The following is an 11411-nucleotide window of genomic DNA, read 5'->3' on the forward strand; positions in this document are numbered from 1 at the left end:
GGCTCGTCTTCGATACGAAGTATACGATCTCCGTACATGTTTCTCGGGCGCTATCTGACCTATTTTGTAACAACCTCTTCTCCAGGGGAGAGTTGCCGAGTTTTTCTTGTCACTGCAGTGATGATGACAATAATAACAACTTTATTTTGCCCAAAACTGGGTGAAAGGAGGAAGGGGAAGTGGGAGCCTTCCTGAATTCCTCTCCCTCAAATGGCGGCCTGCAGCCCTGGGGCGCCAGCGGCATCTTCGGCCAGTTGGACGACCTTGACCTGTATTTTGGGGACGGAGCTAAGCAAACAGGTCTCCCACTGCTCAGCCACGAACTATACGAGCATGCTAACGAATCACCAGTGCGGAGCAGTGGGAGACCTGTTTGCTTAGCGCCGTCCCCGAAATACAGGTCAAGGTCGTCCAACTGGCCGAAGATGCCGCTCGCGCCCCAGGGCTCCAGGCCGCCATTTGAGGGAGAGGAATTCAGGAAGGCTCCCACTTCCCCTTCCTCCTTTCACCCAGTTTTGGGCAAAATAAAGTTATTATTATTGTCATCATCACTGCAGTGACAATGACATATATATATATATATATATATATATATATATATATATATATATATATATATATATATATATATATATATATATATATATATATATACACCGCCTATATTTCGTGGATCTTGGCAATGCTGCTTAGCGGTGTAAGGGTGACTGCTGAGAGAGAATTTAAGCCAGGGATGTGCCATAATCGATATTTATGTATTGTTAACGGAATCCACCAATCACAAACGTAATTAAACTAAACGTGTAGAAAAGACAAGGTTAAGGGAGCAGAAGACGGGGTAACAATCAGCGCGTGCATTCCCGCGAGGAGGAGGCTTGTTGCGCCTGTCAGGTCAGCTGACACGCGCTCGGGGGGTTCATGGGCGTCCCCGGCGAGCAGTTGAAGGAGGCGGCGAAGCCACGCACGTGCCGCAACGCCCGGTCGCAGAGGGCGTAGTCCACGGGCTCGCTGCTCCCCCGGCATCTGGCGAAGCAGAGCGACATGAAGAACAGCTGCGCCTCGGTGTAGTTGCCGAGGCCCACTAGGCGATGCTCCGAACCCGCGGACGAGGCCAGCTTGAAGGCGTCGAAAGAGGCGGCGGCTCCCAGGGCGTCGGCCGCCACCGCGAGGACGTCCGCGGGCGGCAGGGACGTGGTGCGCTCGAGGCATCTCTGGAAACTGTTCAAGCGAGGCGTCCACGGCCCCGCCGCGGCCTTGGAAGACGCCACGAAGAGCTCAGCCAGCGCTCGGCCGTATTCTGTCCCCAGTGCTCCGTAGTTGACTGCGGCCACTAGCACAGCGTCGAACAGCGGGAAGGATAGCGCGTAGGGCATGACGAGGGGCCCTTCGTGGCTCGGCACCACGTATTCGAGGCTGTAAATGGCGCGCGCCACGTCCAACGTCTCAGCGCTCACGTTGACGAGTGAAGACTGGCTCCAGTTTTCGAAAAACGAATCGCTCATTTTGTCCAATGCGTCGCAGGCCGTGTCTTCGAAAGTTCCATTAAAGAACTGGAACGACACGGTGGGGACACTCCAGTTGCCATTGGCTCTTGTGCTGTTTTCAGAGACGTCCACGGCTGACAGGCTATCAACGAACGCTTTCCGCACAGCTACTGCCATGTCAGCGGCAACCGCTTGAGCTGTCCTTGTTTGTGAGTCGTGAATGTAATTGGCAAAAAGGCCGTACGGGGAGAGCAAAAAAGCCCTGCTGAGGCAGAAGAGACCACGGTGAACGGTGGCAGCTTCAAGAGGGGAGTCGTAGTAGTTTAGCACAAGCTGCACGTTTGCGTACAAAGCGGCTACCTGGACCGTGCACCAGGAGACGAAAAGGTGCGTCTTCTGATCACCAAGCTTCTGCCAGAAATCTAGGAACGTCTCGAGGTACTGAGGTCGAGAAGCTGTGAAGTCCGCTGCATAAGAATCGTTCTGTTGAATCTTCCCAATCGCAGACCTCCAAAGTTCTAGACCACCTCCTTTGGCTTCCAGCATTTCATTGACGAGGACAGGAGATTTACTGGACATGACCAATGATTGTTCCATGCTCCACACGATGCGTTCCTCGAGTTCCACGATCTCTTGAAAGGTCGCTTCCTGTTCAGCAGGTTCCTGCTTTTTGAGGCGGAACGAGCTCCTCAGCTCGTCAAAGTACTTCATCCGGTTCTCACTGGCATTCAGCGAGCGACGCCGTGGTTGGACCAACGGGAAAGACGTTCCCGGCATTATCAAGACCACTCGTCGGGACGCGTTGCCGCCTGGAACAAAACGGAAGATGGGATCCCAGCCGAGTTCGAGGGCGCTGTACATGAGGCTGTGCCGAACGTCGGCGTTACTTCCGACGGCCGGCCACACAATGCCGGCTTCGAGCAGAGCCTCCTTGACAGCCGCCAAGTCGTCTCGCGCTCCCTGCAGCAGACTCTGGCAGGCGCGGAAGACGTGGGCCGCCCGACGGTAAGCGCTGTTGTCGTCGAGGACGAAGCGGCCGACCTCCATCACGCGCGACATGTTCGCGAGCACGTCCTTGGCCACCTCGTCGTGCACGCTCAGCCGGTTGCGCCGGCGCCAGTCGCCGCAGACGAAGCTCGTGAAGCTCTCGCACGGGCTGACGTTGGCGCTCAGAGACAGGCGCAGGTGCACCGAGTAGGCTCGGCACACGGGCGACACGCACACGCTGTACGCGGGTGGCGGTTCCTGGGCGAGCAGCTCCTTGGCGATGATCACCGACGCCGTGATCATGATGACGGTCACCGAGCTCAGGACGATGGGCCTCTCCTGGTTCCTCTTCCGTTGAGTGCACTGCGAAAGCGTAGAAGGGGAGTTTCACTCGGACGCATTGGCGCACGAGGTCGCCCCAGACTCGAACGGAGCTTTAGACTCGGTTGCATGCACTCTGTGCCTAACCCTTTGCGACACGCATTAGTATGTAGCCGTCCGAAAATTTTGATACTGTCTTGATTTGTTTTTGATAAACAAACTTTCACTTAAAAGCAATAAGCAACTCCATGTAGTTAATAAATTAGGTCTTGTCCTAATCGTAAACGTGACCACCGTTTTCTAACCATTGCTACAATAGAAAACGTATTCATATTATCGTGATCTGTTGCCCTTATAGATTGAGGTAACGACTTCAGCTTTGCCTTAATATTCGTTTTAACTAGAAGAAAATGTAAAAGCAAGAAGTTGACGCGCCAAACATTTGGCGTGTCAAGTAGGTGTTCTTGAACCCCGCTTGAACCGCTCAGCCAGCACTCCCCTATCCCGCCGTGTTAACTATACGGAATTCCCGTCTTCTGTCCATGCGTGACAGTCTCAGGAGGAGGTACGGTTACAGAAAACAGAAAACAGCTGCATCTCTTGTTTGGTCGGAACTACCCCAAAACAAACTTTGTGATAATTAGCCGCTGAGACGACTACAACGGCAACTGCGGTCAGTTGACAGTTTATGGGTGCTTAGGTTAAAAATATAATAAAAATATTTCGTGCTCAACCAGCAGTGCCTCTTGGAAGATAAGGCTATAGGTTAAGACTGTTGCCGCAACTGTCGTAATAACTTCAAAGAATTCATGATATCATTTCACGTCTGAACTGCGTGACACGCCGTTTTTTTACGTCCATAGATCACGATATGGCTTTTGGGTCGATAGTCTGGACATAGCCTAAGATTTATTCAACGTTGCGCGCGCCGCGCAAACGGCGGCCGCGGTCTACGTATTTTGTACCACCAGTGATAGCACAACGACGGCGGTGGTCACGCCGCGCCACCGCGGCTGCCGCGAATATCGAAAGCACGTCACGGGTAAGCGAGTGATCAGAAGTAGTATTAACTCTATGTGATTATAGATTCAAGGTAACAAAGAAAAGACAGTCATGCGCAAAGCGCGCTCATAACGTTCATCTAAAGCGCAGAAAAAAAAACACGGACACGAAGACAAGTCCTTGCCTTCTGTGTCCGTGTTTTAGATGCAACACACACTGATCTCCACTAGAGTTGCTGGATGGCGCTTCGAGCTCTCGGGAGCACGGCCGCCGGAAGTTCGAGCGCTCGTCCCGGAAGTCGGGCAAATGGCCGCCGTTCCAGCATAGCGCATGCTACGCATAGGCTGGTTTCGCGCGCATTCCGCCAAAATTACCTGCTTGCTGCGCCGTCAACTGCACACGCAGACTAGAGAAGTCGTCTGGAAAAACGTTCCACTTGGAAGTATTACAATATTCTGTATGACGTGCCTGATACGCAGTGAAACGCAAATGTCAACAGTGTCGTTTTTAAGCTGTGGCTCTTGTTACGCAGATTCCGTCGCTCTAAGCCGGGTTTACACCGGCGTTGGGTGGCAAACTTAAGAAGGGATAAATGGGCTCCATCCCCAGGCAGCAGGCTCCGCAGTGACCACTTTACTGACAACTGTTTTGACAGAACGGGCGCACGAACTCAGCTACAGCCTGACGCCGTGCCCACGTTGTTTTCTTTCCCGAAGCATCTATAAAAAGGTATACTACGACATGGCTCGGCATTTTGGTATAGCTGCCCTGAGAAAAAAAAAAAAGAATACTGTTCGGCCATCGCAGTTCGCTCGTTTGGCGTTCGTGTAAGTTCCCCTGCAGTTGATGCTACGTGACACTGAAATCGCCTGCATGGGCGCTACCTTTTTTCGTAGTGTATTTGCAGAGTCGCTTTAAAAATGCCGCCCTTCAAATTAGCTCGGAGCACAATAAAATCTACATGAAGCTGTGAAAAGCTGTGAAACCATGTACTGTAAGCAATGAAACGTAATTGGAAAAACATCTAGTTACAAAGCGCGAGGTATTTTAAGTACCCAATTTTTTCTTTCAATTCTTGAAAGGCTGCTATCTGCCTTACCGTATTTACTCGCATAATGACTGCACTCACGTAATGATCGCACCGCGGAAATTCGTCGTGAAAATACGATTTTTTTATTTCCCGCGCAATGATCGCACCCTGAACTTGCCGCAGCCATATGTCGTATGTGTGCCAAGTCCAGACGACGATGGTCGTGCTTACCTTAGTTTCCTCCTATTTCAAAGCGGATATGGATACGTTATTTCCGCGGAATTGCCGATATTAGGGATATCGGCAGGCGTGAGTTCATTATTGGTGCGGAAGGAACTCTCACTAAATGCACATAATGAACTCACAAGACAAAGAAAAAAAACGCGCTCGGCTTGCTGCGCCGGAAGCAGTGTCGTGTTGCCCCATACTGTGACAGCAGCAGCCACTTATTGGTCGACCTGTTCTCACCTCGCAGCAAACTCGTTCTGGCGCGTTCCGTAATTCATGAAAACACTGCATTTTGCGTCACTTTGCAACGTAACTGGCAGTGGTCCGTGGAGTTTTTATTATTGTTTTATTTATTATGTTTATTATGTTCATGAGACCTATAGTAAAAATTCTGACCTGCAACTTGCGTTTTCTGCGCTGAAACTTTTTTCGCGTAAAATTTACCTCGCGTAATGATCGCACCCCTAAATTCGCATCATATTTTTTTGGGAAAAAAGTGCGATCATTACGCGAGTAAATACGGTATGTATCTCAGTGGTGCTATGATAGCTGTCTAAGATGCTATAGGGGTATAATTCCCAAACACACATATGCTTGAATTCATACTGTAAAGGATTCCGATGTACTGACCTCCAAAGGTAAAACAGGAGCAAGCTGCGCACAGTCATTTGCAGTTTTTTTTTGTCGGCACGTAGCAAACCTGAAATCGGTTCTTCTGTTTCGGGCAGCTTCCTCCGTGTTCATATCGAACTCGCTTAGCTGGTTGATTTTCAGGTAATCCAAGTCCTTTCATGGCTGTTAATTTATTGTTTTCGACTAATACAAGTCCCTTCACACGACTGTTAATTTATTGTGAGACGTGCATCTTAACACGAATCAAAGTCCACTCGCTAGCATAAATCCCGTCCGAGCTGCGTCGTCTCCTCTCAAACCAAGACCCAAGTGAAATTTTCGTTCTCCTTCGCAATTAAATTCTGCTTCATATTAACGTCGCATGTTTCGGTTAGCATAGTGGCCATCTGAACGCTATGTGTATCGCCAAAATGCAATAAAGTGGAAATAAAATGCCAAAATGCGCCAATGGGGACGCTTATCAGCGGTTGTAAAGCGTAGCAGACGCCCGACTTCCGGAACGAGCCGTAGAACTTCCGGTGGCCGTGCGCGCGCCCGGCCGCGACAGCGGCCAAGCGCCATCCAGCAATTAACTGGAGATCAGTGGCAACGCATCTCTAACTCGCCTTGTCCCGCGTCGTTGTCGCGGCGTAGTCCGCCTCCCTCCCCCATTCTCCTCGCCGCGGCAGCTGCGCGCTCCGCCGCTCTCACCGCAGCGCCATCTGTGCGTCAGCGCGCGGTCAGCGCGCAGCTTGCGCTCGGCTGCGCTCGCTCCCGTCGCCGTGCCAGCTGTGCGTTAGCGCGCAGCTTGCGCTCGGTTAAAAATTTACACCATCTTCCCGCGAGGGGAACCATGGGGTAGATGCGACGCATCGGGGGTGAACATGCTGCGTAAATAGGAAACACAACAACAGCAATCCACACGCTGACATCGCTAACGTAACGGAAACGCAACGGCAAGCCCTGATACGTTGCATCTACCCCATGGTTCCCCTCGCGGGAAGATGGTGTAATTTTTTTTTCTTCGCTTAAGATGAACGTTATGGAATACCACAACTAGCCCGAACGCAAGCCCTTCTGCAAAGCGCGCCTAGCACGCCAGTTCCTTGAGCCTCGACCCGGCGCTCAAGGACCTCGCCAAGGACATCGGCGCTCAAGGACCGGCGCCTCGACCCGGCGCTGCAGATGGCGCAGCAATGCAGTTTAATGCCGCTCGGCCACACGCTGCACATACCGCAAACTTTTGCTGGCGTCTGTAGATCTACCAGAACGCACAATTCACGTGGTATTATCAAACGGCACGTTTATCATCACAGGTCGCAGTTGCAGTCATTGGGCACGATTGTAGAGACTTCTGAACAGACAGCAGAGCGCAAATATTCAAAGCTGAAAAAGCTGATTGATTGATTGATTGTAGGGTTTAACGCGCCGACGCAACGCAGGCGATGAGGCGCGCCGTAGTGGAGGGCTCCGGGTTAATTTTGACCACCTGGGGATCTTTATCGTGCGCCGAAATCTCGTACACACGGGCGTTTTTGCTTTTCGCCTCCATCAGAAAAGCGGCCGCCGCGGCCGGGAATCCAACCCGCGACCTCGTGCTCAGCAGCGCAACGCCTTAGCCACTGAGCCACCGCGGCGGGTAAAGCTGAAAAACAGATCCTTCGGTTTAGTGTATTATATGGTTCATAACCTGCTGAAGCACAGCGCGTGCAGTAGAAGCGAAGAAGAAATACACAAGGACGAACAAACCATTGATTCACAACCCATTGGAAACATCAACATTCTGGTGTTCAGTTTTTTCTCTATTGAAACACGCAAGGCCGAATGCCTGTTTCGTGCTGTTGTTTTTTGTTCCGGAGAATCACACATGGCAAAAATACCTGGCGATGCTTTTTCAGCGCGAGCTGCAGTGTTCTCGGTCACGGCGCATACTTGCTGCGTCTCCGGAAGCGATCGCTTGATCAGCGAACGCGCGGCTGCGCGCGAGCCGGCGGCGGCATGCGTGGGCCCGCGTGTTGCTGCTAATCGTGTTTGAACCTCCCGCGAAAATGTCACGTTGGTATTAGGGCCGAACGGAGCAGGGTCTGAGTGTCAGGGCGTTGACGGCGACGCAGGAAACAAGCGTGAGGGGGAGGCAGTAAGCAAGATGACGCCATAGTCGCGCGGGCCGCCCTTCTACTCACCCTTCACCAGACGCTCCTCTCCGTTTTGTTCCTGCCGTCGCTGCTACATGTGTTCGCTCACTCGGTTCACGCCGAAACCCCGATACCCAGTTAACGGCTGCCTGAGGACTTCGCGCTAAAATATTATATCCGGGTGGTAGAAGGTACTTTGACACGACCTGCGGTGCCTTCTCGATAGACGTTAAGGGTTGTGTCACAAACCGTGCATTGATCAATTGCATTCTAATATGCGGCATATGTGAGTGTAGGTGATTTTGTATGATTGTCATCCATCACTCCGGGGCCATTGTTTGTGGCATCCACCGACGAAATTCTTCTTTACGAAGAAGGCATTTATACTGGCATTGGCGCATAATCTCTGGCTGCCTGTCGAGTCAGCAATGTGCTTAAAATATTCCGGTATGTCAATCATTTCCCGGTCCTAGGGATGCCGTATAAATGACGAAATCGGTTTATTTTACCCCAGCCGCTTTTTTTAGGTTTACGTATATGTGTATGTCCATTGGAAAAGCATTGAAGCATTTCGCCGGCAGTGATTTCGTGTGCCGCGTTCGTCAATGCTCACGGCTCATCAACTCTTTCCGAATACCGCTGCAGGGCTCCACATGAGCAGCAGTTTCCAGAAGCTCACTTACCGCACCGGCATGGGAACGCTCGTCCGAGTGTGGGAGAGTCGCGCCGGCGTTCTCCAATGACTGCCCCTGATAGCGGCGCATCACAGTGTTGAGGGCGCTGGTGTCCGAAGCCCTGGACCCGCGTCTTGTGGAGCGAGCCGACGATAAGCGCCGCACAGGCATGCTGGGCGCCTCGTCGGGGCGCTTACACTGGGATGACTCCTTGGAGACCTCTGCAGGCGTCCTGCCAACGGGAGCCGGATTGATTGCCGGCTCGGCTGCAGCAGACGAAGGGTCCTTGGGCGTGGTCGCGTGCATTGCGGCGGGAACGGCTTCACGAACGTCGGCGGCTACGACTGGCGACTGCGCGGTGTGCGGTGCGGCGCCAGCTTCCAGTGGCCTCGATGCCGCGGTTGAAGCAGCGGAAGAGGAAGCCAGGTTGGTCGGTGCCATGGCCTGAACCGAGGTGCTTGGAGGCATCGTTGGGACGGTTGCTACCGCGGCATCGATATCGGGCTCGGTCTGTGCATGCGAATTGACGGAAGCTCTGGAAGCCGTCTCCACTGTCATCCCCCGGACTGGACCATCGTGGGAGCCTCTAGTCGTGCCGCTCGTCTCGCTTCCTTTTCTTATTCTCAGTGAACGCGATGCATTCGTGCCGGTGGACATGCAAGATGCCTCACTGAGTGAAACGACCGAGGGAGTCCGCCTCTCGGAATGCTTGGTCTTTTTGGAGCCCTTCGAGTGCTCAGTCGGGGCAGACGATTGAGTGGCATTGCGGCGTTCGCCTTGGCTTTGGCGGCGGCTGTGTCTCCTCTTTTTTTCATGCTTCGCGTTTCCGGTGACCCTTGAAGGCTGGCCAGTGGAATCCATGACAAGTGTCGGCGTAGAAACGTTCGTCCTGCAGCAAGAAACGACCGCTGCAGACTGCTTCTTCTTCTCCTTCCTCTTCTTCTCTGCCAACGCACGACCCACAGCTCGGGGATCGCGTCAGAGGGAGGCAAACCTGTCAAAATAATGCACGGATATTTGCGTAACAGCGCCTGAGCTTCAGCTGTCAGAGCCTTCTCTCACAGATTAGGCGGTCTCTGGGAATTTTTAAATTTATTAAATTCGGGAACATGCAACCTGTGCTTTATGATCGCACGTCTCGTGAAAGGGATTGACCATCAGTCATTTACATAAGAAAGGTCACTCCAGCGTCGCCCCCGGAAATCTTTTCAAGATTTTCCGGGGGTGACGACTCCAGCCGCCCCATCAACAAATAGTGCGGTATCCTGAATTCCCCCGTCATAATACTGAGCTATATTCATGCACTTGTATCCTGGCTTGGCTGAAGCTAACTCTTTCTCGGAGAAGATTTTCCCTGGTAAATAGCTCAATGATTCGCTTGATTGGCGGGAGCTCTGCTTCTAGTGTAGGAGGGGGCCCTGTTGTGTGTTGCTGTTTGGAGCTGTTCGAGAGACCATGCTTTCCAAGCTCACCTTGCTTTGATCCACCAGAGACTTTGGCAGAGCACGACTCTCTGCGGTTCGCCTCCGTTCTTTGAGTCCTGGAGCGGGATCTGTGCTGGCCGCCTGCGCTCCCCGTATCTGCGGCCTGGAGATAAAGTCGAGGAAATGAGCCGGAGCGGCCCGTCCTCTCTGTTAGGCTCACACCTTTGCGATGTGCATCCGGGCCCAGCGGCGTAGCCAAAATTATATACGCCCGACGTAAAAAAATGTAAAAGGAAACAGTGGTCGCGCCCAAAATTATGTCAGTCAGTTAGATGCCTTCAAAAACCGACATTCTTCCTATTTTCGTTTTTATGTGCTAGTAACTGGGTGCGGTGGGTAAATAGAGTGGGAGAAAAATGCTGAAAGGAGGGAGCCACAGCACTGAGGGAGTCTCGGAGGGTGTTCTTACAGCTGTAGCGGAGAGAGAGATAAACAACTTTATTAATACTCAGGTGATGGGGGGGGGGTCCCATCAGATCCCAACCACGAGGCAGAGATAATTAGAAGGATCAGAATGGGGTGGGGTGCAAATGGCAGACATTCTCAGATAATGAATAGCAGCCTACCATTGCCGCTGAAGAAGAAAGTGTATGACAGCTGCATCTTACCGGTACTCACCTACGGGGCAGAAACTTGGAGGCTCACTAAGAGGGTTCAACTTAAATTGAGAACGACTCAGCGGGCAATGGAGCGGAAAATGATAGGTGTAACATTAAGGGACAAGAAGAGAGCGGAGTGGGTCAGGGAGCAAACTGGTGTTAAAGACATATTAGTAGAAATTAAGAAGAAGAAATGGACGTGAGCAGGGCATGTAATGCGAAGGCAAGATAACCGCTGGTCATTAAGGGTAACAGAGTGGATCCCTAGAGAAGGCAAGCGTTGCAGGGGGCGGCAGAAAGTTAGATGGGCAGATGAGATCAAGAAGTCTGCGGGGATAAATTGGTCACAGTTGGCACAGCAATTGGAGAATAATGGGAGAGGCCTTTGCCCTGCAGTGGGCGTAGATAGGCTGGTGATGATGATGATGATGATGATGATGATGATGATGATGGGGGGGTGCGGTCCAGAGGGCCACCGCGACCGATAGGGCCCGGGTGGTCACCAAGTCTTGACTCGATGCCTCCGGGTCGCGCAGCGCCTGCTCCCAGAGGGAGGGGGAAGGAAGGGGGGGGGGGGTCTGCTGGGCACTCGCACAAAGAATGATAGTGCGTGTCGAGGGCCCCGCAGGCAAGGCATGTTGGGGAGCCAAAAAGGTGTGGGTGGGTGTGAATGAGCTGAGCGCGGTGGGGGAAGGTGTGGGTCTGGAGGACGCGCAGGCATGCAGTGAGCTGCGTCTACGGTGAGTGGGGGTGTGGTGGAGGGTACTGGTGGCGGGGGAGGTGGTACTGAAGGGTGATGTCCCTGTAATGCAGGAGCCCGCCGGGGCTACCGGAAGGGGCACCGCGTGTAGGCGT

The 11411-nt window shown here is 52.6% G+C and overlaps 1 protein-coding gene across 1 annotated transcript; it reads right to left on the minus strand.

Moving 5' to 3' along the window:
- Positions 1-828: 828 nt before the first annotated feature.
- On the minus strand, positions 829-8941 carry LOC144165867 (neprilysin-11-like). The gene is made up of 2 exons (XM_077695626.1): positions 8483-8941; positions 829-2834 (listed from the first exon to the last, which is right to left on the minus strand). The coding sequence occupies exons 1-2, from the start codon at positions 8939-8941 to the stop codon at positions 888-890; spliced, it is 2406 nt and encodes an 801-aa protein (XP_077551752.1). The 3' UTR covers positions 829-887.
- Positions 8942-11411: the final 2470 nt, after the last annotated feature.

The sequence above is a fragment of the Haemaphysalis longicornis genome, unplaced genomic scaffold (assembly GCF_048455015.1).
Source record: "Haemaphysalis longicornis isolate Haplotype H1 unplaced genomic scaffold, Haemaphysalis longicornis Haplotype H1 scaffold_15, whole genome shotgun sequence".
Taxonomy (NCBI): Eukaryota; Metazoa; Arthropoda; class Arachnida; order Ixodida; family Ixodidae; genus Haemaphysalis; species Haemaphysalis longicornis.

Excerpts from the sequence above, each read along its gene's own strand:
- LOC144165867 (XM_077695626.1), bottom strand. The coding sequence starts at position 8,941 with ATGCCTCCAAGCACCTCGGTTCAGGCCATGGCACCGACCAACCTGGCT. Across the intron at positions 2,835-8,482 it reads AGCGTTCCCATGCCGGTGCG|TGCACTCAACGGAAGAGGAA; the intron begins GTAAGTGAGCTT and ends ACGCTTTCGCAG.